Source organism: Leptosomus discolor, chromosome 1 (genome assembly GCF_034619465.1).
Source record: "Leptosomus discolor isolate bLepDis1 chromosome 1, bLepDis1.hap2, whole genome shotgun sequence".
Lineage (NCBI taxonomy): Eukaryota > Metazoa > Chordata > Aves > Leptosomiformes > Leptosomidae > Leptosomus > Leptosomus discolor.
Genome location: NC_141391.1, coordinates 69,800,403 through 69,827,068, shown reverse-complemented (window position 1 = coordinate 69,827,068; position 26,666 = coordinate 69,800,403). Strand labels below are relative to the sequence as shown.

The following is a 26,666-nucleotide window of genomic DNA, read 5'->3' as shown; positions in this document are numbered from 1 at the left end:
ATGACTAGAATTTACTGTCAGGGTATTGTCATATTTTAGTGTGACAAAAAGCAAGAAAGGTCACCATGACTTCTCTTATTTTTAAAAGAGAAGTTCCAATCTGTGAGATTTTTCTCTTTATGGCTTTCTCATTTTTCCCTACCCTTTTCTTGCTCATTTCAGGGGAACTCAAAGAAAAATTGAGTAAGAATTACATGGTGTAATTTACTGATGAGCACGTTTTAATGTTTTGTTGCAGAAGGACTCCATGAAAGATGACAGAAGAAGTTATTGTTATTGCAAAGTGGGATTACACTGCACAGCAGGACCAAGAACTTGACATCAAGAAAAATGAGCGTCTTTGGCTATTAGATGATTCCAAGACATGGTGGAGGGTAAGAAACGCGGCCAACAAAACGGGATATGTGCCATCAAATTATGTGGAGCGAAAAAACAGCTTGAAGAAAGGTTCTCTGGTTAAAAATCTAAAAGACACATTGGGTAAGTCCTTTTGTATTTTAGAAGAAGTTCAGTAGACTTGATGGGTTTCAGATTGGGAATGTAATGTGCATATAAGTATTTTTTAACATACTTGTTTGGATTTTCTTAATCCTTAGTTTGAAGTGACATGGTGGATGATTGAGGGAGGGAGGGAGGGAGAGAGTGGGGATGAGGGGAGAATCACGTGGAAAAATTTGTAACAGATTTTCTCACGTTACATCCAGGAGAATAAGATGTTATTTTTGTTCCAGTTTGTTAGAGATTGTATATTTTCAGTGGCTAAAGAACTGTGTTTTCATTGAGATATCAACTGCTGAATCCTCTCCTCTCATGCCAAGTCCTTTCACTCAGAAATAGAAGGATGTTAACTGGATTGTTCAGCATAGCTATCATAGCAAAGCTAAATCACTTCATGAATGAGATTACACGATGTGGCTATGTGCAATGTCAGGGGTTAAGTTTCTGTGGTCCGAGATGTTCCTTCTGCTTCCAAGTCCTTAATATATACTCTGTTTTATACTTGCACATAAATTCTTCTCAATAGTGTATCATACATATGAAATAATATGCATGTGAAAAATTTCGAGTGTATTTTGAAGCAATGTATTTGGAAGTCAGGTTAAATGATTTTTTATTTTTTTTAATTTTTGCAATGATTTTTTAATGACTGATTAAATTACTAAAAAATAAAGGGCTTTACATATGGCTAGAAAAGGTCAAACATAGCGATAAGTGATCATCTTAAATACAGAGGCCCCAAAAAATCTGCTGGTGTTATTTCAGGGTGTAATGAATAAAAAAGAAACAAATATGCACCTGGAGGTGTTTTCAGGTTATTTTTTGCTTGTGTTTTGATTTTTGCCTGTGTTTTGTGAAGCCTTACGTAGAGAAAAATTACTCTGTTGCAGTTTGCAGAAAATACTGACTCTTCAACAGAAAAATTAGCATTTGGGGTTGGACTTGATAGAAAGCAAAAAGGTTCACTTAAAAATAACATGGCAATAGCACGTGCAGATGCCCTGTGCTAGACTGTGTCTAACAGGTTAGGTTTCTTGGTCACTTCTTCATTATGGTGTCCTCCATTGCTGAGCTGCCATAAAGTACATGGAAATTGAGGACTACAGGACAGGTAGCAGGCAAACAAGGTTATTGGAAGATTTACTATGGTAATATTTAAAACCACAGGCCTTTCTGCAGATATTCTTGGAATATACTCATTACAGTGACAGCAAACGTGATGATGCCTTTTCAAAGATTTGTATAAAGAATAAGCTCCAACCTCAATTAACTCATTAAAATCAAAAATTGTGACTTTGAGATCCCTTTATATGGATTTATGTTGTTTAAAATATATATGTTTTGTCTAAAAGCCGCTTTATGAAAGGATTACATTTCTGTTGTGATGATCTATCAGATGTTTGGACAAAACGGGGACAGTATTTACTTGATGTGAATAAACACATTTTTATTTATATCCAACAGAAATGTGTTTAAGTGAAGGAACAGAGCCGTGTCCTAACATATATACATGTTTACCTTCTTGATCTTAACAAAGCTGTGTGCTGCAGGGTGCTTCACTTCACCGTGGTGGCAACCGATGAAATGGTGTGAGAACAAACCTTGGTGGTTTCATTGCTGAGCCTTTGCTAGTGTCGCATCTTCCAAACCTCCACCTTCTGTACGCACGTACGTGGGTTTTTCAGTTCTGAAAGACCGTTATTACAATCTATTGATTCCCCCGTACCTTTTCTAGTAGTTTTCTCTGTGTGTTGTTTCTTCATCTGAAGCAGAAAATACCACGTGGCGAAGCTTAGCTCTTTCTTTTGTAGTGACCCCATGTATCTGCTAAGCATGCAGCGTGCAAAGCACCTCTCGTGCTCTTATGCTCGTACATCCTGTGACAGTAAGAAACTGCCTAAGCCGTACCTAACCCACAAATTGGCTCACAATATTCTTAGCACCCCCTCAAAGAATCTGGTGCTTAAGAGTATTCTTTTTTTATGTAATTGAAGGGCTGTGAGCTGCTTAGCATAATGAAACTTATGTCTGTGCTGTGCACCACGTATCTGCACTGTTTCCTGAATCTGAGTCCTCAACTAAACTATAGCCTTTAAGCCTTGCTTGTCTTGCTCTACAGTAATTCTCCTTTCAGAACAAGGAGAGCATGTGTCCTTCCTTAGACGATCCTTTGTTCTGGGCGGCCATCAAGAATGCACTTTTTTTTTTTTTTTTTTTTAACAAAGACTTGTAAATTGCAAGGCTGATGCTTGATCTAGTGAAACAGCTCTTGAAAGTTTTGCTGCGCCCAGTGAAACAAGTTCTTCTCTTTGTGGAAATATGTTTAATGTCTCATCAAACACGCCTCTCCTAAGATCACAAGAAAATTCACATTAAAATACTTACTAACCCGGCCCAGATGGGAATGGTGGTCATGAGTATTAGTCCTTAAACCAACTCTGTTTCCAACTTGTGTCTTGAAGCCATTACCAAACTAACAGGTACTGAACGAAAAAAAAAATTTAAAAAAGCCATTTAATAATCAGTCAATAATTAATCGTAAGTCTTGTGAAATCTCAGGAGAGAAACAGCAGGCTGTTAGCTGCTTCCAGTGACAAGGCTAGCGGGCTTTAACGAGAGGGACCCTCTGGCGTACCTGGACCCACCTTTCATACTTGCAGTGCTCCAGCAAATGGTTGCTCCCATGGAGATGCACTTTTCCTTACCTCTTCCTTAATCAATTGCATTTCCTTGGGTTCAAATATATTTCATCCGAAAGCATTGTTATCGCACAAATGATGTAGTGTGTTGTCTGTGTGATTGCCCATAGCTATCTGCCACCCTTATGCTTAGCCACAGTATTGGTTGATTTATATGTACTTCCAGATATTCAATAACTATGAAAAGTACCAGCCATAGTTCAAATTGTGGCAGACCCGATAAGAGCTATTACTATTTAATTAATAGTCTCTATATTTGCTGTTGAAGATGCATCATCTAAATAGTTCTTAATCCATGTAGTCTGTGTTCTAATGAAAGTTTATGGCACCAGTTAATACATTGATGTTTCGTACATAAAAAGCCAAATACACCATGAAAGTTTACTACCTGTACGAATTTGCCTTTATTAGGAAATTTTTTAATCTCATCAGAGAATGAAATCATGCTTGTTTGATGATGAAAACGAATTTTCCTGGAACTCTGTTGACTGTCATTAACTGAGTATCAGCCCTTTAATACTTTATTAATTGAATCCCATCAGCCTTACTATTGTTCGGCTTGGCGTTGGTGGAAGGTTAATAGGAATGTGGGTAGCTGGAACACTCAGCTTGATGGTTTGAAAACATCAGTCCATTTTCAGGAATGTCTTAAGGCTTCTGGAATTTCCATTGTTGTATTTCAGCATTTTTGAAAAAGAACATCAGCAAATAAAACGTGTTCAGAGCCAGCTCTTTTAAACGTGTCAGGGGCACATTAAAATGCTGATTAACAATTGTTTAGCACACATTCCTTGAATCAGTTACTTGTGGACTGAAAAACCCCTCACTTCAAATCTCAAATGACCCCCAGTAATTTCTGAAGAGACACTTTTGGATCATCCTACATCTTTTCGCAAAACAACAGCTTTTCTGCACCATTCACTTTGTTTTTCCCTTTCTGAGGGCTTACTCTGTTATACTGCATCTTCTTTTAGTCTTGTTATCGGGGAATTTTTTCCAAAACTTCTAGCTTTCCTTAAGTGACTTGGAGACATTTTGAGACTTGTATTTTTTTCTGTTGATGGCTGTCTGTATTTATCATTTTTCTGTTTGATATACATTACTTCTCTGTTCTTAAATCTCTCTCTTGAGTGAACTCTAATGGATACACAGCTACAATGGCCTGGTTTTAATTATGGAAATGTAGCGTATAGGCCACCTATTAAGTATTTTAAATGATTAATTTTCTCATTCTCTTTTTTGTCTTAACTGACGGATACTGTGAGTAAAAAGTTAATGGCAATTTAGCCATTTCAAATTACTGTCTTCTGTTTGCTCATATTGAATGAAATCTGGTAATTATTACTATTCTTAAGTCAAAAGCCAGCTTCCAGGCCTGTGATTAAAATTTCATATTAATTATAATGAAGTTTAAAATAGTTTCCTCGTACAGTATTTCTTTTGTGGGGAGGGTTTTTTTATACATTTTGATTAAGGCTTACTAAGAAAGAGACCTCCAGCATGCATCTTCCAGACTCTAATTTTCTGTAATATAGTTCTTCCCATGCACTGGGGGTGGGAAGGAATTCCCATACCCATTTGGATGGAGCGGGTGTTTGCCAGCACCACCCCCAGAGCTGCCTCTGAGAGCGGCTCCACGGGTTTCCCCTTCTGCAGCAAAGATGATCTATGCTTGCTGGCTCATCTCTGTCATGCTGAACAGAAACCTTATCTGAAGGAAGCAAAAATAGTTAAGAAGTGAGTTGTTTGTATAAGCAAAATAAAACTTCTGCATTTTTTCCATCCCTTTGCAAGTCATTTTCCTGGCAACAGCACAGCTCCCCAGGCAGCAGCGTGCCACGGGTGACTGATGTGTGTGATCCAGCAGCAGGGTGCCATTTTCATGGGAATCCACGATTTTCTGAACATTACTGTTTTGGCTCCATAACCAGCAACTGCATAACAGGGAGGGATTTCTTAAAGATGTCCGATCTTGCTCCCTTTGGTGAACAACTACATAAGAAACCTTAAAGACATTTCCGCTTCGTTCTTGGTGTGGGTTTTTGAACAGATGCTCAGCAAAAGAAAGAAGGTTTATTAAAAGGTATTGAAAGAGAGATTGGGCACCAAGAATGCAGGAGATGCGTTTGCAAAATGCGTAGGAACAATAGAAACACTAGAGATGAATGTTGGCAATGATGGCAAGTAACAGTAATTTCAGTAACGTTTCACAGAGATGTTTAAATTGCACAAGAGGTGCTTCAAATGACTTATTTATTAAGCTTCTGTAAGTCAGCAAAACATTTCAGTAACTTTTTGGTTTTAATTCACTCTGTGCCAGATTTTTCACGTGGAAAGTAAGAATTGCCAAGTGAGATGTAAAGTGCAGAAACCAGTCCTCACTTGCATCACTGTTCCTAGTATGTTATTTCAGAACTGTTGTGAGTGTCCAAGAGTATTGCCTGTGTTTGTCAGCCTCCATAGTGTCTTCCTGAGTTAATCTATAGATCTGTGCAGCAGTTCCTGAGTACTATATTTACTGTCCCTTCCAGGAAACAAGTTTTACACCTCTCCCCTTCTCCCCTGGTTATTTTTATTTATTTCTATGAAAAGGATTTTTTCACATTTATTACTTCACATTTTCCCATTTGGGAGCTACTTAATACCGCCTTCACCATGCCTTTCTGGAAATCGACGCATAAGTTGGGTCTTTTTTCTTTAGACAGTCACTGATTAGTAACAAGCAGAAATGCAGAATAGGTAATTTTTTTAATGCTGTGTTTTCTTTTAACATTGGAAAACACTGTTGGGTGAGAGGTTTGGTGTACTTCCTTTTTAGATACAAATATTTCAACTCAAACTTTATCACCATCATAGTTCTGCATTACATGGTCATGAAATCTGATTCTCCAAATAAGTCATCAACCTTCTGGTGTGTGGGTTAGTGGTCTTTGTTTTTTGGTTTGGTTTTGAGGGTTTTTTTGCTTTTTAAAGTATCTTAGTGGCCCAATTTCAGTAGTTCTGACATGGTATGTCTAGTAGATTTAATTGTACGAGATGGTATTTTGATATTCATTGAATCACTTCTGAATCTTGTCTTGAGTACTGAAGTTTAATTACTACTTAAGTCTTTCAGTGGTGAAAGTTACGTATGTGACTCTTAACTGTTGTTGTTTTTAACTGGATTTTTTCCAGTTCTTCAGCACTAGTTTTTAAAAGCGTAATCGTGAGAAACACACACAGTATGGCACAGTTGTAGCTATAAATTGAGTCTTCTGTACTCTTTGCTTGGTGAATTTGTGTTTGTTTATCAGCAAACTGCCTTAGCCATATTAGCTACAAGATCACAGAAAACACATTAAATCGGTACTATGACCAAGTTCTTAATTAGTTGGTTTCAATTTTAGTATTTTCTGGATGCTGTGTGGGTGTAAAATTTACTACAGAATGAAAGAATGGTGGAAATAAGGATAAATATGGTATCATTATATAAGTGCACGGTTGTATAACACAGCCTCTCAAAGTAATTTTAATCTCTTTAGAACTTCAGGTTCCTGGTGTTGTTGGACTTCCTTGTCACAGACCTGTTGGAAATGATAGTCTTTCCACTCAAGAGCAGGTATTGAATAAATTTGGTTAAAAAAAAAAAAAAATAACCAACCTTCAGAACTTTCTACAGTATGTAGCCACTTGTCAAATTATTCAACACATATAAAGATTTCTAAGAAGGAATGATATGAAGTCTTTAATTTAGCCAAACATCTCTAGTTGCAATTAGCAGTAAAATCCGCCTGTAAGAATTCCACACAAATGTTAAGTATTTTTCCCGTGTCACTTTATGTTGCTTTGAAGCTTTCTAGCTTGTCAGAAAATGTGGGCATGACAGCCGTGTCTCTTGGAGGACTGGATGTGGGCAAGTCATCCATATTGGCACTTTTAAGCAGCTGATACACAGGAATTTATGTTCAACTTTACAGAGAGGAAGTAGCCAAAGTTTTTATATACAGCACAAATTCTTGCTCGGTTTCCTAGAATCTGTGTGTTGAAATAGCTTGTTCCATGTTTGAATTTGTTCAGCAAAAGTGCTTTGTCTGCTGCTCTTCATCTTGCTTTTTGGTTGCATTGCTTAAAGTAAGCATGTTTGTTTGTGGGGTGGAGTGGCATCGGGGTGACTCTTCATCAGTGATGAAATTCAGGAACATGGTTTTGTGGTAGTGAAAGAAGCTGGTAGGAACTCTGTTTAGGTGTGGTGTCTTTGGTGGTTTGAAAAACAGAACAGCTGGAATTACTGCATTTCTTCCATCTTCACAGTACTAATAGATCTGTCTGGCTTCATGGATTACTGTCATTAGATGCTGAGAAAGAGAAATGGGAGATGTGCACAATGAATTCAAAACACAGGGAAGAGATTTCTTCCATTCCCATCTAGAGCATGTGGAGTTAGGAGCTGGCAGTGCTGATACCACTGGGGTGGTAGCAGTTGATTTGTATAATAAGGAATTAAAATGCTTTGCTACTTTCTGGAAACATATCTGCCTCATGGTCATCAAACCTAGACTTAGCTTAAGTGGCTGTTTTCAGTTTATTGATGATCTGTGAACATCTAGAGGCGTGTTCAATAGCAGTAGCTCTGCATATGGAAAATGATACAAGAAGATATTGCTGACACAGTAGGGTCTGCTATCTCACTACCAATTTAATATAAACATAATGGCAAAAGTATATATTCATTTTGAATTAGTGTTACTATTATGCATGCTAAAATAGTTACCCAGAATGCAAAACAAACTCACAAACTTACGGTTATGAACCTATTGTACACCTGTAAAAATTTAAATAGCTTCATGCATATCAATTATGTTGAGTGAAAATAGTATTAAAGGCATTGAAGTCCCTCCCTGGTGGAACTAAACTCAGACTTTCTAAAAAAATACCATGTTAGTAATTTCTGAAGCAACATGTGCTTAAGAAGGAAAAGAAAAAGAAATTGCAGAGCAGACTAATGCAAAAAAAACAAAACAAAACAAAAAACACCAAACCAAACAAACCAAACCCCAGAATAAAACACAAACTTCATGCTTTTTTGTTACCTGCAGCAAAAACTCTTGAAAGCAGAGAAAATTGATAAATATTTTGGAGAACTCAAGGTACAGGGTCATGCTTCTTTTAGTACTTGGTAAGAGTCTCTGCCAGATGTATGCATCAGGCCCTTTATCTGTTCCGAGGTGAAAAACCAAAAGCAGCATTGAAAGCTGAACCTGCTTGTTGCAGTGGCCCCGAGCTCCAGTGCTAGCTGATGATGGGAGCAGAAATTTGCTCATTTTTCAGTTTGCAGTTGCATATATTATATTCTACTGAAAGTTTTTCTTACATGAATTATATATTGGGGCAGATTATTTAAAGGATTTGCTGCTTCAAGAGTTTGAAACAAACATATAATGGAAACTATGATGTGTCCTACCTTTCAGCAGATTTTTCTAATGCTGTCGTTGCAGTAAAATGATGCAAGGCTGAAGGCGGAAAGAAATCTTGCTGCTTTTAGTCCACATTGAGTGAATAAATTTGTTCTTTGTATTGTATTAGAAGTTTTGTGTAATAGGTACTCCTCACCCCTCTCCCCATGCAGAGTGTGTGTGGGCTTGGAGCTACAGTTTGACATTTACGTGTTGCAGAATGGGCCTTTATTTTAGTCATAATTATGTTCTGAAAAGATAAGACAATCACCTGAACTCAGTGTGGCTGCATGTACTGGTGTCTTTGGTATTGCTTCCTTCAGCTGTCACCTTCGAGGACCCTTGCTTTTCCATCTGAGACAGCTATGTTTCAACATGTAGTCGTGTTTGGCCTTGCAGAAAAGCCAAAAACTAGCTCCCAAGATAGTGTCATCATTCCCTATTAAAGAGAGTCATCCCCTTGCCAGTAACTCTTCCTAAACCCTGTTCCAGCTGTGGAGGCAGAGTCTTTTCTCTCTTAATGTTAAAAGTTTGTGTCTGAACCCTTAACTCTTTTGATGTTTCGTTTCTTCCATAGAATAAAATCCTTTAAGCAATCTGCTAATTATGTCTTCTCTTCTGAGGCAGTGAAAATAGACTACGTTTTTTTTCCAAGTAGTGTCTTGTACTGGATTTCTTGCATTGTGTTCCCTTCTGTTCTCCTTTCCCTCAGGTTCCTGAGAGGAATGAAGTCTGCTGAAGCAGCAGAACTGGGGCCGCAGTGTGGGTCACTGCATTGCACCCTGCTTCCTGGGTTGGACCCTTCCTGTAAGCACGTGCTTATGGGGGAATGTCGTGACCACAGTTCTTCAGAAAATATGGTCTGTTTGTGCTCTGGATACTGTCCTCTTCTTTAGCTTCATGTCCTAGTGCATGAAGGTGTAGCAGAGAAGAAACAGTCGACAGTAGCTGATTTTTGTGGTCATGCATATACCAGTGTGTATAGCTGGGTCACCCTTCTAAAGAACAAGCTAAGATGGCTGGCAAGACTCAATAGCCTGTGTATGTACTCTCAGGGACACCGTTCTCCAAAGAATTACAGTCAAAGGACAAGCAAATTTTCTATATGGAAGTGACAGCGGCTGCTTTTTCTACCTTCTTATCATCAGTGAATTCTTCTCATTTAGATGTGGGTATTTCCTCCCATATGCATCCCTAAATAACTTTTTCAGTATTACTAGATCTCTTTTTTGTGTTTGTTTGTGGGGTTTTTTTGAGGCCTTAGACTGTCTTAATGTTTAATCTTTCAGGGCCTTTTGGAGTATTCATTTGTTTCTTTTTCTTTGCACGGTCCCATTCGCGTTTCGTTGCTTTGTGTTTCTCAGGTTTTTTGAAGACCTGAACAATACGTGGCCACCCTTGTCTTGTTTTCATACCATGCAAACAAGATTTATAAGTTAGCATTCGTGCCAAAAAATGAGCTTTGTCTTGGAATGTTTCCTTCCTTTTTCTGGATCTCAAAAATGTTTTGTTTTGTGGAGCGCATCCATAAAGAAGGAATCAAGATGTGTGCAATGTATGCAGACACCCAGCATAAACCTGCTATGCGAGAGCAAACGCCCACTTCTGTTGTTTTTAAGGAGGAGGGTTCCAGTGGCAGAGCTGGCTTCCTTTGAGAGTCACTTCAATGGTAAACATGATTGTTCACTGAGAAGTAGTTTTTGTGGTCTCAGGAAACAGATTTGGACGGACACCACTCTTCATGTCATGGGTGGTCAGGTTGGCCAGGTGGACATTCAAGGGTGCTGCTTGTACTAAGTGACTATTTGTAGCTGTATGTTGCACCAGAAAATTGATTTAGGACTTCAGCTGTAGACTGTCTAAACTATACACAGTCATTGCCATCACTCCTGTTTAGCAGTCTTTGGGACCTTTTAAGTGAAAGAAGATGGAAAATGAAAGAAAAAAGAAAGGGAAAATGTATTTTGATGTAGTGAAAATGCCATTGTTCTTGTACAGGGGCTCTACCGATGTACAAACTCCTAAGAGATTTTTTTAAATTGTTCATTCAGGAAGTTGTTCTTCAGATTAGGAGCTAAATTTATTTTTATATTACTTACTAATTCATTCTTGTGTTTTAATCTATAGAAGAAATTGTTTTAGTTTGTGTCTGAGTGGTGGGGTTTTGTGTTTTCTCTGAGAGAGCCAAACCTCAGAGGAGATGGGCTGTTTTGTTAAGCAAGCCATTTTCCCCTGTTACTTCCCCTTCAGTGATGGGGAGGTCTGGTTTTGTGAATGTGGTTGCAAATAACCTGAGAGCCCTTGATTAATGAAGCTATGGGCATTGCAATTCAGAGTGGAAGTTAGTAAAGAAAAGGTGGTATTTACTTTGCTTTCCTTTCCTAAAAGGAGCTTTGAGTAAAGTTGCAGTATCTAACAGGCTTCTAAGTGGTTCTGAGGTTTCCAAAGAAGATGGTAGTAAACACCTTGGAATTTCTTGTGACACGGTATTTAATGTTTGAAAACATTAGTATAGTATAGCATTGTCATTCTGACCTTACAGTAGAATTACTAAGGCTTTACATCATGCTTCATGTTGGTACGGGCCAACTGGAATAAAATGCTATAGCCTCGAAGAGCAGCTGACCATGTAACATTCAGGAGGAACTACCTTTATCTTCTTGATGCTGAGAGATGGCCCTTTATTCAGTATTTGCATCATTGTCTTCTAATGCATTTCTTTGAGTTGAGGGGCTGTATAATTACTGCTTTGTAATTTATCTGGTCAGTTCAGGCTCGATGATCCGAACTTCAGTCTGTATTTGTAACACCTATTAAGCCTTTCATTTTCGTGTACAGAATTGAGAGCAAATTTGAGCAAACAAGAAGTGAAAAGACCAAGCTAGTACTATAATTGCCTGTGTCCAAAATAGAATGATTCAGTCTCAGTTATCTGAGAGAGTCTTTAAACTGGAGGGTCATCATCTTACATTCAAGGTAGTCGACTTTGTATTTGTTGTATTATTTATTTAAAAAAAAAAAAAAAATTGAGTGGGTTCATGTTAGTGAGTTGGATTTGTGTTCTGAATTGTCCCATGCAACTCTCTTCATAGAAATGCAAGATAGCAAACTAGAAATCATCTTTCCATCAAATGCTGGAGGAGGAGGGGGAACATAAGCTGTTGTATGCTTACTGAGGGACAGGAGCATGTATTTGGGTACAGGTTCATGCATATTAGGGATTTCTTTGTCAATATAGTGTTAGAGTTTGTGAAGGAGAGGCAAAATGGTGTAGCTTTCCTTCTCTACGTCAAGGGAGCAGAAAGCACTGGAAAGTCCTAAAGGGCTACTGTGCCCTCTCCCCTTACCTTATAAATCTGTTCTTAAAATGATAGGGCTGCCTTAGGTTTAAGGTAGTCCTGGTTATTTTTTTCTTATCAGGGCGTCCTACAAAACCAAGAGAGCACCATTAATAAGATTACAAAGTAGGTGGAAATATCTTTAAATGATCTCTATTTGGAAGCAAAGACTGTGTATTTAAAGCAAGCTGTCTTCAATTTAAATTTATAGGCAGAAACTGGAACCATAGATATTGAGAAACCCCATTCATTTTATATGCCTTCCATTTGAGACCAAGCATGCCGTTTTCCTGTTCCATAGAGGATTCTAAATCCCCAGACTGTTTTAAGTTTGCCCAGTAAGACTTCATTGACTTCACTTTTCTGCTGGGGTAAGAACATACATGAGGCAGTTGATGGAAACCTTTGGATCGTGTGTTTAACGTCTTTGGAAAACTCTGTCCACATACGGCCCTGTAGTAGATCTTTCATTTTAACTTCTTGCTCTGAAATGCTCTTGGTACAGTAAACTCTGTCTCTGGTATTAGAATTTGAATGTACCTTTCCTGATAACAGATAGGCATGTTTAACACAGTCTAAATTAGAAGAATTAACACAGTAGTTGTTTTTAATATGATTGTTGAGTTGATTTTGTTATGGAAGCGTCCATACCACATACTGTTTGATGTATGGGAAACTCTGACAGTACTTTTTCCTGTATTTGAAAAACAGAGTGATAAAGCAGCTTGGTTGTTGAAATGTCAGAATTTCACTTTGACATTTAAAGAAAAGTTTCCATTTTCTGATTTGTTCTAGTGTGGCTTTTTTTTTTTTTTTTGACATTGAGCTTCTTGAAGAAGATACAAAAAGTCATTAATAGAGCTGTAAGGCTTCATTTCTGTATCACAAATGCAGTTGACGATTTCTGGAATTTATAGCAGTGTCCTTTAAGAGTGCTGTTGATGGAGCTGTTGCTTCTAAAATACTGACTATCCCATATGGATCTTGGCCTTTGAATGTTCGCTTGGAAATTGGATGTGTAGGTGGAGAGGGAGAAGAAGGGGTGGAAGGCTGCAGACTGACAATGTGCAGAAATGTTTTGGTTTTCTTTCTGTGTTCTTTTTCTTTCTTTCTACTTCAGTCTGCTGAATTCCATTTTAATAAAAAAGCAAAGACAAATTAATTTAAAATAATAAAAATTATAATAATAACGAACATAAACTGAATGAATGTCTGATCTGGACATTCCAACTGTCAAAAAGTTGTGTTTATCTCTATATTGGGTGAATGGATTACTTAATTTACATCAGTTTATATTTTTTCTTAAGAACTTTCCTGAAAAGTTAATTACTTAGTTTTAAGACATGTACTATTTGCATATTTCTTAGCTGTATGCATAAATATGTAATATAGTTCAGAGCCTTAGTATTAGGAGATTAATAACTTGGTAAACAGAAAAGGATTTTTTTTTAACTGCTTGTGTGTGAAGCCAGATGGAATTGCAATGCTATTAAAATGCACAGAAAAATCAAGATTTAAACAAAAAAATTGGCTAAAATGTTAAATAAATGTTACCTCTAAATAAAAATGGGTTCTGATAAACTTACTCGTTTGTGCTGCATCTAACACAAAATGCTTGAATAATAAATTGAATGAGAATTTCTGGTTTCCTTGTCTTTGAAGACTTTTAAAACTATGAGAGCTTTTTTGTAAAATTTGGGTTTATATTTGGCGGAACTTAACCATATTTCCATCTTAGCTGAAATTGATTTCTTGATGTTTAATATAAGTCACTAAACTTAACAGAAATTATTTTAAAAATATTTTTTCTAACTCTTTCAGAGATGACTATTATTATTCGTTACTTGGACAAGGTCTTGCTCTAGGTATTTATACTGGGAGTTCTTCTAGGTCATCTGTTTGACTGACTTAAATTTATCAGCCTCAGATTTGTTTCACTTGAATGTTTCAGCTGTTTAATAGAAGTTGTCTTAATAAATTATAGTAATGTTAAATTTTTCAGCTGTGGAATGCCTTGTTTCAATTTGAATTATAATGGATTTCCTTTTAAAGAAGAAAAAACGTTGTTTTAAAAATCTGATTAAAATGAAAATATTTTCATGAAAAACATACTGTACTTATGGTCTCTGTGGTGGCTTCTGTGATAATTTGGTTTTAACCATAAAGCAAGTAGTATTGTTTAAAGCATTTTACTCTAGAACGAGGATACACAAATTGAGATGCAATAAAATTTGTATGAAAAATTTTACAACTAACTACTTTTTTAAAAAAAAAAAAAATTCGGAGAAGAATGACCAGTAATGTAAAGAAGTTTCAGATGCTGGGTAATTTGTGATGCCAATGAAAGATCCTTTAAATTACTTTTTCCCATAAATAATTTTTCAAATACTCATTCATGTTATGTTGTAGCAGCACGGATAAGATTTAAGGCAGAAGCTGAAGGAACTGTCTCCCAGAATTTTCTCCTTTTTTCCTGCGCTCTTCAATACTTTTGGTTTTATGTATTAGTTTGATACTGAATAGCTGTGAGCTCAAGTGCTGAAGCTGAGCATTGTGCTGAAAGGCTTTGGCACACTGGGAAGTTGGGCAAGGGTGTTATCCCATGGAAGGAATGAGACACTCTACCCCACAAACTACAGCCTCAGCACCACGGAGGGGGCTGAGGTGCACCTCAGTGCTCCGGCTGACCCATCAAAATCACTCTCGCGTTGCATTTATCTTGCTAAAATCATGCTAGTTAGTCAACTTCTGACAGAACCGTGCATCATGCGTTGATTTTTGGGTAGTAACATGGTTGCAGGGCCAGTCTTTGGGGAAGACATGGCTGGTTTTGGGCAACTCAGAGGCTGGTGAAGAGCCAGGAGGTTGGAAGTGAGGGATCCTCACTAGCCCTGCCTGCTTTTCAAAGTGGGCAGAGCATCACTTTTTTGTTTCTGGAGGATTTAAAAAATAAAAACATCTTCAAAATTTAGTTTGGAGAGATAAAAATGAGATATACCATTTTTTTACCCACTATTGGTTTTGACTGTAGATAAGTGTGCTTTTAATTCAGCTCCAGTATCAATTCCTGTGTTTCGACTAGTTGATACAGCATAATTAAGTTTTTTAATTTACAAATGCAACAAGCTTTTTCTCAACAGACTATGAAAGAAAGTACCTGGAAGTATTTGATGCAGTATTAATTTAAGATATCTATTGGATGACCCTTATCATACTTGAGTTAATTTTTTGCTGATTTACAACTTTGTAATAAAATATATAGTAAGTGATGATGGAAAACTGATTTTGAACGTGAAAGGTTGAATACATGATACAAAAATCAATTCTGACTTGTTATGAAAAAGAATCAATTAAGATATGTAAATATAGCAATAAAAGAAAATACATGAAAAGCTAGTTTTCTAATTGCCAGGGGAGAGGGAAGGTAACAGCATTACTCAGCAGCATTTGTTGTTTTATTTCCAGCTGTGTATTTAGACTTAAACCCAGCTACTTCAGAAGTGATACAGGATATTTAAAGGACACCATTTAGTAGAAATCAAGTCCGTTAAAGAGGAAGTAGCTTCCAGAACTACTGGAAGTTGGTTTTGCAATGGTTTTTTTGTTGGTTTTGCAATGTTTTTTATAGTTTAAAGGTCATTTATTTTGGGGTGGTGGGGGGGGGTGTCCTTCCTTAATTGCTTTTGCTATTTTAATAAGAAGTTTTTGGAGGCTTCTTAAGCAGTTGTATCTGGCATGTATAGTGGCATAGTCTGTTTCATTGAGTTCTAGATTGAGGAATTCTGTTTTGGAAATCGTTTAGTGTTGCTTTTACGATTTCTCAAAGCAATACAGTTCTCTTGTATAGCACCTTTTTCTGAAAGGCCTTTTTTCTTTGTTTTTGATTTGATTTGATGTGCAGGTAAGCTGCAGAAAATACTTTTTGCTCATGATTTATCTATTAAAATCAGAGAATGTTTTAGAAAAGATAGGTGGGAGAATTCAGATGACACTAGTTTCACTTTCCAACTATTTTTCAGAAATTGGCTTTGGGTATTGACTGACTTTTTTTCTATACAGAAGATGGGAGAGTGGAAAAGTCAGTAATGTGAGGTATCGAATAAACTTAAAAGTCCTCTGGAAAAGAAATGCAACTGTATTTATATAAAGTTAAGCTACATATGAAAAGTAATAAATTTAGGGAGCAGTCTTGGGAGGAAGAAAATTTGTCTGCAAGCATCTTCATTTTTTTGTGCATGATATTCTTAAAGAAAACTTAATAAAATAAATGTGAGTGCAGACAAGCCTGTGGAGATGCATTATACAGCCATGTCAGTGAATCTGTTCTTTCGTCTCTGAGGATGAGCAAAAGCAGGTAAAATACAAAATGTTGTCACTCATCAGTTTTAGGCAAGGACACCAGCTCACAGGAGCATGGAAAGACTCATCAAAGAGTCTTCCTAAAATTAGGAAAACATATCTGTTTTGTAAATGGGCCTTTTCTAGTAAAGGTGGTATGTAATATAGACAATAATCAGCAAATGGCGTACGAATTTTTACTAGTGGTCAAAAAATCTCTTTCTGTACAAGTGTTATGTATATATTTGTTGGAGTATGCGTTAGGAAAATGTTTTAAAGATCATTATGCTTGTTTGTCCTGAGCACCAGTTTTCATAAAGATAGTAGCTAAGCAGCCTTGTTTCAGTGCCTTCACTGAGGGCAGGAGGAGAGAAAAATCGTTTTGGTTTTAGCAGGAGAACACCGAGCAGTTGAGGCATCTCTGCTGTCTCACAGGCTGCCCAGCTTTGGGCCAGGAGCGTGGCCAGCATGGCAGAGGACATAGGTAAGGGTAGGGGAATGGATGCTACCACAGCATCGGGCCAAAGGGGAGTCACCAGAAGGAAGCTGCACCACTTTTGAGGTCTGGCGTTGGGGGGAACTCCAGACAATTCCTGGGGGAGCTTAAGGAGCACAGAGTGGCAAGGCTGGAAGTGCTGCAGGGAGGAGGGGGCATTGGAGGTGCTAACTGGAGGACCTACAGATAGATTGGGAAAGCCGTCACGGGGACAAGCTGGTAACGAAAGGGTGCGAAGCTGGGGTTTGCACTATGGGGACTTAAGAGACAGGAAGCAAATTCGTAGGAAACTGGTCTTCCTTTGGCCTGCTGCTCGCAAAACAAGCTATTCTTTAGAGCCACAACTGAGCGAGGAAAGGAAGAGGGCACGAAGTAATGCGGGAGGCACATTTCCCAGTCTCCTTAGGGCTGACCTTGGGGCCAGAGAATTTCTTTCACATTTCTTTCACTGCAGAGAGAAGGAGGATTTGCTGTGGATCTCTTCTCTGGAAATGATGCTAACCAATTTTTTTTTTTTTTTTTTTTTAATCTCAGCAGTATATCCACCTTAAAAACTGAACCTACTCACATCACTTGGCAACATGTTTGTAAGAGTGAAAATGAACTGCTTTAGTGTGGGTCAGCTGTAGATTATGAACAGTGTTATTTCCTGTGAGAAGCCGTAACATAAAACAGGCTTTCTGCTGCTTTGCAGTGCTTTTGCTCCCGTTCTTTTCCACTCACTTGAAAGCTAATCCATTGCTTTAGGTTTCTCCTTGTGACAACTAGTTGTATTACAGAGGATTACAGAGAACTGTAAAAAATGAGTCGGAATGGGAAAATACAGTTGTATTTCACCAGTAGATAATTTTTCATTAAAACAAAGACAATAAAAATTCTAAAATTATGACTGCAGTCACAAGTCTATATGACTCTTCCAAATGTGACTCCCGAAGTGCTTGAATGTTTTGTTTTCTGTGAAATTCCTTAAATGAGTTTCATTCCCTTCACACATAAGAATAGTGGTACCCTTACAATAGTAGTAAGTGAACATTTCTGTCAGTAGCGAGTAATGGCAGTGTTTACACTTCCAGAGGTGACTCATGTAGATTGAACCTTTTTTTAATGGAGTTGTAATTTTTGTCATAGATGCATATGAAGTTCTTAATGGTCCTAACTTTATTCTTGCTTAGCTATGACCAGCCATCCTACTCAATTATATTTTTAGACTTGTTTCCTAAGGAAATGAAGTTTACAGTAGTCATGCTGTCACAGTCAGCTGTCATCGTCCGTCCATCTGTCCACCCTTGATAACTCAGCCAATTTTAAGCAAATTTGACAGACTGGCAGAGATAAACTAACTAGTTTTCTCCAACTCGGTGCCTGGGAGGGTCATTGCTGGTGTCCGTCACTGGAGGAGAAGCCAGAGCAACCCCAGCTCTTTGCTCAGCCCAGGCAGGGCTGAAAGACAGCGGGGCGCTGGGCACCGTGCTTGGCTGGCCAGCGTAACGAAGGTAGGGAGGGCAACACCAGGGGAGGTGGAGTATGCTTTGGGGGCAGTCTGGAGATTGTAGTGGTGAGCTGGAGGTATGAGAAGGACCTGGGGATGCGAAGGCAGTCATATGGTAAGGGGGCTTATTGTGGATCCTGCAGGAGATGGAGGAGGCAGAGAAGGAGTAGTGCAGCAGGAGGTGTACAGAGAAAAACGGGAACAGATTTCCTTCGTTCTGCTCATGGAACAACTTGTTTCCTCTTCTGTCATAGACGCAATTACAAATGTTGTAACCTCAGAGTCAAAATGAGTGTCGGGTAACGTTGTGCACACCCTTTGCTGTGCTTGGCTGCAGATGGGTCTCTGCATAGTTAGTTACCTTGGTCGAACACAGTCATTGCTGTGCGTTGCTGCTATTGCAAAAGGCTAACCATTTCCATGCTATCGGCCTGAAAAAGTTTGATTACATTAAATGTTAAGCTTAAACTGAAGAGCTCCGACTGTCTTTATTGAGAAAGAAAACCCAGGAAGTTTCTGATTATTTTTTTTCCTTATGTTGTTACGGTTTGTGTTGAACAGGGAGGATAGAAATTTAAAAAGTCAGATGCAGCATTGGAAAGTTTATGGAAATAGATGCAACTTACAGAGCTCCAAGCGAAAGAAAGTGCTTGAATGATAACCTTTTGCTAAATGTTTAGATACATTTATTGGACTTCAGAAATTTTTTTGAGGATTTGAGTTTTTCACTTCTTTGGTAACAATTGTTTTCTCTACCTACTTCAGTTTATGGCATTCTCTTGTCACACTACATCCCCATATCTCACAGTTATCTCTGTGCTCTGGTTTTCTCCTGGCCGGCTACTTCATCAGCTGTTTTTGTTTGTTTGTTTGTTTATTTTATTAGTTCTTCTGCTGTAATTCCAAGAAGTGGTGCTCATATCTCCAGTACAAAGTACATCAAAACCTAAGCTTTTAATCTGGAAGGTTCAATTTCAGTGTGTAGGGCTTTATGTGGAGTGAATCTATTGAAAGACAGTTGTTTGTTTTCCATGAAGTTAGAAGTGATTTACCTCCTTTCCTAAAAGAACAGCCCTGAAGTTGTGTTTGTTTATGACACCCTAATTTAATGCTCCTTAGTTCTGATATATCCTTGTCTTTTAGTTGAAAATGATCTTTAAACTGATGAAAATATCCAGTCTTGGCAGAGATCGGAGCCTGGCCAGCTTCCGATTAGCGCTTGCTTGGACACTCTTTTCCTGCAATTGTCTCCCCTAGTACAATAAGCTGCTCTCCCTTATTTTGCCTGAAAGTGCAGCCACCGGCTTGGCTGAAATGATGTAGTTAGAATGACATTAGGATGTATGCAGGCTCCAGCAGGAAGCAAGGATCTGCTGGGGAAGGTCAGGAAACACTTTAGGATCACCGGAATTTTCTGCTGTCTTCTGAGACCTTAAGAAACTGTGTTAATGAATATATTTTAACCCTTCTAGTCAGCAATCCCTGTGTGGTTGTGTGCGTGCTGTTTGTGCTGTACAGCTAACCCTGTGGAAAAAAACCAGATAGTTATGCGCTGAACAAACAGCTTTGCTAAAGATACTTATTGTATACACATGTGTGTGTATATATATATGTGTATCTGGTAAAAAAATGAACATGCCTTTCAGCAGTGGAGTGGCCAGATTAAATAGTCCTGAATTGTTAAAAATATAATAGCATACATCTCCTTCTATCAGATTATTTGAAGAAACAAAAGCAAAGTCCTATTTTTTTTTTTTTTTTTCCTCATTCAATCTGCCATATTCAGCATGTACTCGTTGTGTCTCAAGCGAACCTCTTGCCTGCCAGCAAGGCTCCGGGAGCACGGAGAAAAGTACAAAAGCTCCCATTTCTGTGTTGGTTTTAGCTTTCTGTTCCCTGCATGGCATTTTGGGTGTTGCTTGGTTTGTGCTATACAGAGACTTCATCTTTTGTTTTCTCTTCAGAACTTTTATAAGTGAATGTCACAAGAGAGGGCTACTTGTTCACTTTATCTTTCTGTTTATATATAAGCTTAAGCAGTCCTTGCTGCAAAAGTTTGAAAACTACACTAAGTGCGTTGTGCAGTTTTTCTTCCATATTTAGACTGATATTAGCATCATTCCTCTAATAAAGAAAAAAAAAAAGTTATGTATTTAATCTTATTGTTATTTCTTCTATACTTTGTATTTCATTCTATAATTAAAGCCAAACAGTACATCAGAATTTACAGATTATAGGGGAAAATATGCAAATGGTCTTCCTCACCATCAGGTTGACGCTTTTATAGCACGTGATGAAATGTAGATGAAAGAGGTGTGGATTTAAAAGAGGGCTTGCAGTTGGAAGAAGTTGCAGCTGTAGCTGCCTGGGGACTGACTGAAGAATGAAGAGAGTAAAATGTAATCTGCAGGGAAACTTAAGCTTTTGTTGCTGTGCTAGTTTATTTCTGTAGATTTTCTTTCATGTTTTACTTTAGCCAAATTGAAGTCGTAACTAAAATTCAAAAGCGTGATCCTTTGGCTGGATATTTTAAGAGACGTAACAGCAAGCTGTGCAACCGTTCCAGTGACTACCTGTTGTGTAGTGAAAAAAACACTGGTTTTAAGTCTGTAAAAATTCTGGTACTTCTGGGAAGGGAAGAGAGCCATTATAACGCAAATTGTTCCTTACCTAATGGTTCATCGGCTGGATGTTAAAGATAATCTCTCAAAGGTGCTACTGTTTCCTGACTATGCAGTCTTACAGAAGAGATCTCTATTTAACAGTGTTGTTAAAGTGACGAAGGAGCATGGCACCAAATCCAGCGTTTGCAATCTGGGGACAAGCATTCCAAGTGACCACTTTACATTTCTCTCTTTAACAGGTTTGGGGAAAACCAAGAGAAAGACGAGCGCGAGAGACGCCTCACCCACTCCTAGCACGGACGCAGAATACCCATCCAACGGCAGCAGCGCCGACCGGATTTACGATCTTAACATTCCAGCCTATGTGAAATTTGCCTATGTGGCGGAGAGGGAGGATGAACTGTCCCTCGTGAAAGGATCCCGAGTGATTGTCATGGAGAAGTGCAGCGACGGCTGGTGGAGAGGTAGCTACAATGGACAGATTGGCTGGTTTCCTTCGAACTATGTGGTAGAGGAGGTTGAGGAGGCAACTGCAGATTCACCCAGCTTTCTCAGCTTAAGGAAAGGCGCTTCCATGAGTAACGGCCAGGGCACCAAAGTACTCCACGTTGTTCAGACACTGTATCCGTTCAGCTCCGTCACAGAAGAAGAGCTCAATTTTGAAAAAGGGGAAACAATGGAAGTCATTGAAAAGCCGGAAAATGACCCAGAATGGTGGAAATGTAAAAATTCCAGAGGGCAAATTGGTCTTGTTCCTAAAAACTATGTAGTAATCATTAGCGATGGTCCTACCATTAACACTTCCCATCCGCCTCAGATAAGCTACACGGGACCATCTTCTACCGGACGGTTTGCTGGAAGAGAGTGGTATTACGGGAATGTTACCCGACACCAAGCAGAATGTGCCCTGAACGAAAGGGGAGTGGAAGGAGACTTCCTTGTTAGAGATAGTGAATCTTCGGTAAGTGGTACTCAGCCCGGCAGGCTTTGTAATACCCGATGCTTGGGTTAGCAAGCATGACAGCTAATAGCTTCCCTGTCTGTAGTAAAGGGCTTTTCAGCCTTAAAGAAGCAACTGACGCTTCGGCGTTACCAACTGTTGTGCTTACTGCTCGTGAGAATCGGTCTGCTACTGAAGTGCAGTGACATTTACACTGAAATTTAACAGCTGTGGTCTGTATTACCCAGGGTTTTTTAATTAATGCACAAGCAAGTAAATATTTCAGGCTTCAATTTGACTTTTCATATGTTCCTCGTATGCAATCCTCCTCAAATTTACAGAGCTACAAGTTAAAAGAATTCTTGTGAATTGCAAATTTGGTCATTAATTTGATTTTAAAGCTAATTTCAAATGGGATCGTTGTATTGGTCAGTTTTGCTCTGCTTTTAGTTGAATAATAGCATATGTTCTTTAAGCTATTGGTTACACCCCCATTTTAATGTATTTCTGCTCTACTTAGGTTATTTAGGTTGTAATGAGGTAAAGTTATTGTATCTAATTAAGCTTCTGATACACAGCAGAGAGGGTCAAGTCAGCAGCTCATATGCTTTGTAAATTGAGCCTTGATGACATCAGAGGGATATGAGTAATGCTGATTAGGGATCTCTGTAATTCTGAAAGTTCAAATTTAAAATTACACTGAAAGGCCTTTCATGTGTGCTGATGCCAGAGAATTCATTGTTAAAGCACTCAAAATTTAATTATCCCTTGACTGTGATTTTTGAAAGGTGACAGATTTTAATAATTCCCTAATGCATCTTTCAAAAGCTACCAAAAAAAAAAAAATCAAATCTGAATTTGTGATTAGGGCTTTTCTGCATTTATTGCTTCAATTGTAGGGCCATTCCATGAAGATAAAATGTTGTGTAGTAGATGCTTCCATCTAAGTATTTTGTTGCTTCACGTATAAAAATTCAAAATTAATATAGTTGTATTAGCTCAGTCTTCTAGTTTGAGTGTGGTACTACTAGCATAAGTATACCTTATACAGCTACGGACATCTGTCTCTATGCCATATTTTATATGAGGTTCCACCGTGCCCATATTGTGAGCTATCCTGGTTTACAACGTGGGTTGTGAATAAAAACTAAAGCAGCATTAACTGCTTATAGTTTGAGCCATAATATGGTTTTTAAAAGATTTCTTGACTCTGGTGTCTTCAGAAGGCTGTATTGATTGCATATATCACTTCTGGTTAGAACTTGTGATATTCTTTGTCATAATTATCTATAAATTGGGGGAAAACAGTTCCCCCCATATACTACTCCTCATGTAAATTATTTCAGTAACTACTCACTAGTAGGTGTTGGCATGACTGCGTGCTGGAAAACAAAGAATTTGCTTTAAGTAAGGGCGAGAATTAAGCTTGAGCTCAGACGAGGAAATATCCTTTTAGCTGCCCATACTTTTTTGGAAGTATGTTTCATATCTCGTTTGCTGATTCTGTTCCTCCTAAGTTACAATTTCAGCTACTCAGAAGAAGTCCCAGAATGAAGTAAAAATCTGAGGTAGTATTGAGGCACATTCGTTAGGTAGTGCATACTAAAGGATTCTCTCTAGTGGAGAAGCAACTAAATACTTCAAGCTTAATTTGACTTTTCGTGTGTTCCTCATATGCAATACTAAAATTTGGGATTGGCTGGCATGTTGGTTCTTGGCAAGGGAGATGAACAGAAGCTTCTTGTAACAGCAGAACAACAGGTGAAAGGCAAGGAAATTGTTAATGCTGTAGGATTTTCTAAATCCAAATAAAACTTTGCATTCTAATATTTGGAAAAGTTTAGTAGCTTATTATTATTGAAGTTAGGACTCTTTCTATTCCCTGAAATTTTTACATTATATGTAGCATTACTGACAAAATGTAATTCTATAATAGTCCTAAATATTTTTTTTTTTTTTTCTGGATACAGGATTGTATCTGAAATTAAATTTCAGATATCTTTCCTTGATGAATTTACTCTTCAGAAGACATGATAGCTGTCAAACTACCCTTTCTTTGAAGCTCTGTGTCATTGAGTTCCTATTTCTGCTCTTAGTTAACTGTAATCACCAAACAAAGGCAAAAGCAAATAAACCAGAGGGGAACAGGAAGAAAAATAGACATTAAATAAAAATAAACCAGAGGAGAACAGGAAGAAAAATAGGAATTTAGAAAACATGACTGACTTATAGAGGCTGAGAAGAATCAAATTTGTTTAGTCAACAGAAGAAAAGACTGAGGTGGGGCATGCAGTCTTCTAAAATGCAGAATCATTAAATTACAGCTGTCCTTTCAAGGTAGCACCCTTTATGTCAGGGGCAGGCAGGTATACTGGGTGCGGTGTACCCTTGGTGTGTCTGTCCAGCAGGTAGAAGTTCACTTTCAGGTCTGGATGCTGCATTTGGGGTTTTCCTGAGACAGTAGCTATCAATATTCTTCTGTCTTTTGGGAAAGTGCCAGAAGGGCGGTTTTAAAATTAATACATTACTTAAAATGTAATAATGCACAGCCATTTCTCAGCGCGCACCATGTCACAGTGACCACTGTGCTGCGGCTCGTTTCTTTGCTCTTAAGTGTCTACCTCTGGAGTAAATTTCCTTGCAAGGACACAGTAACCTTTTAATTTAATATGACATCATAACACTAAATGTACTTGTATTCAAAGCAATTTCAATTTGCTGCCTGCATTGTTGCTGGGGAAATTGTTGCTTGTGGAGCACAAAAACATTCGTTCAGAATGTGGTCTTCGAGTTGTTTCCAGCATCTAACACTTAGTGGAATCCCAGAAAATTTACTCAATTCGTATTACAGCAAGTTTTTTGCACATGCATGCAGAAAAAAATGCTGAATTGAGGAACTTCTCTTTTTTTTTTTTCTTTTTCTAATTTTGATCTGGTCTTGCAGACCCTATATTTGGGGGTTTTTTTGATAAGTGAGAAAAACTATAGTTTTGCATGTAGATGCCTCCTTTGTCCTAGGGCTACTTGAGAGTTTTAGTTTTTACTGGGTTTAAAGAAATATTTTGCTACATCTCAGACTTTTGTCTGCCCTAATCTTTATATAGCACACCATTATATAATTTGTGTGAATTACAAAAATATTGGGGATTGCTAGTTTGTTTCAGTTTTGTTGTTTTTTCTGAAATGCCAGGAGTGATATAAGAAGCAAATGGACATACTTGATAGCATAAAGAAAAAGATCATAAAAGATCTATTTCAAGCTTACGTATGGAACAAAGAAAGATTTTAGGAGTAACTCTTAAATTCTTCACAGTTGCCGTATCTCACATGTACGTTTACAGAGTCTGTTCGTGCTGTGACCAGGAGTCACCAGGAGTGTCTGCACAGTCAGAGCAAAAGGTCTTGATTAGAGAGACCAGACTGAACAAAGCAGAGTTGTCAGGTCTCCGGTTTGTTCAACTTTCCACCAGACCACCACTTCCCATTAAATTGTGTTATGAACCCACCTATTAAATCTGTGGATGCAGGGGTTATTCCTTTCTAAAAAGGCCCATAGATGAAACTGTGAGTCATTTTGCGAATCCTGTGCCTGATTTTTTTTTTTTTCTACCTGTGTTAAGATTTTCTATAGCCTTCCATCACCATAGTTATGAAAAGTCACCTGTATAGAAGTTTTCCGTAGTTTTCTTTGAGTTTTACTATTGTTACTGAGCTCTGAAAAGCTTCCTTGGATAGATGAAGGTTTGTATTATTCTGTATTCACTTGATGAGACTGTCATGTTTTTCCATTTCAGATTTTAGTAGTTGCAAGATTTCACAATGTTTCTCTAGATCTAGTTTACCAGATGTTTGTGTCTCAGCTAGATTCCTTTAGCCAGAAATATTCTCCTCAGTTACACTTAGATCTAAGGGATGCTGCCGTACTGGAGAATATCCTGAGATGAACTTTGCCAGGTAGCTAGAAGCCTGATTATCTTCATTAATTACGGAATACTATTATTAGAACCATAAACTTGTTTGAACCATTTAAGCCCATCGTTTATGTAACAGGCACAGTTACCTACTGATAACATTTTTGCCAACTCTGTTGTACCTGGGTAATGTCACCTTAGTTTTGGAGATGCAAAGGAGGAGACTGAAGTGGAATATACAGTGTTAGAAATACTGCTTGATCTGTTTTTTCTGTTGCAGGCTGTTTGGTTGATAAAAACTGAAGTATGTTGTCTCGTTTAAGTAGCGCTTCTGAACAAATAATGCAGATTTAATCTACACGGTCTCTGTACAGCCACCTCTTACCCTATTTGAATTGCAGCCTCTTTAGTGGTCAGATTTTTGTTCTCTCTGTGTAGTACCTAACACAAGACAAACAAGTCTTGGCTGACACCATTGGCCTGGGTTGGGTAAGGAATCATCATGCTTTGGAGATCTAAGATTCCACTGGGGAGAGAAGCAAATTTGGAAGGAAGAGGGGTTTTGTTCAGATTCACCCCGGGGAACAAGTGTGCTTGCTAGTGCTGTAGCTAATGGGAAGCAGTAATAGATTGTGGCCAGTGATGAGGGAGGGCAACCACACCACACCTCTAGCTTCGGAGCAGATGCTCTGCTGCAGACACCCTTAGAATTCAAAAGGAGCTTCTGTCAGGACTTGCAGTCCCCTTGCACTCTGCTGTGAGTGGGTGTGAAACTGGTGATTAGACAAACACCACTGCTTCATAGCCCTACGATGTCTTCCCATGAAGCATAGATGATGTTTTTCTCAGGTCAGTTCTGTTTATTAGCATGAATGATCTATGCAATTTTTTGGACAATTTT

At 38.2% G+C, this 26,666-nt stretch overlaps 1 protein-coding gene across 1 annotated transcript in view; it reads left to right on the top strand.

The window, feature by feature from the left end:
• Positions 1 to 254: 254 nt before the first annotated feature.
• Positions 255 to 26,666, top strand: part of NCK2 (NCK adaptor protein 2) — a 32,678-nt gene continuing 6,266 nt past the window's right edge. Inside the window, exons 1-2 of the mRNA XM_009953994.2 lie at positions 255 to 480; positions 21,154 to 21,875. Coding sequence (XP_009952296.2) covers positions 255 to 480; positions 21,154 to 21,875 — 948 coding nt within the window. The remainder of the gene's footprint in view (positions 481 to 21,153; positions 21,876 to 26,666) is intronic.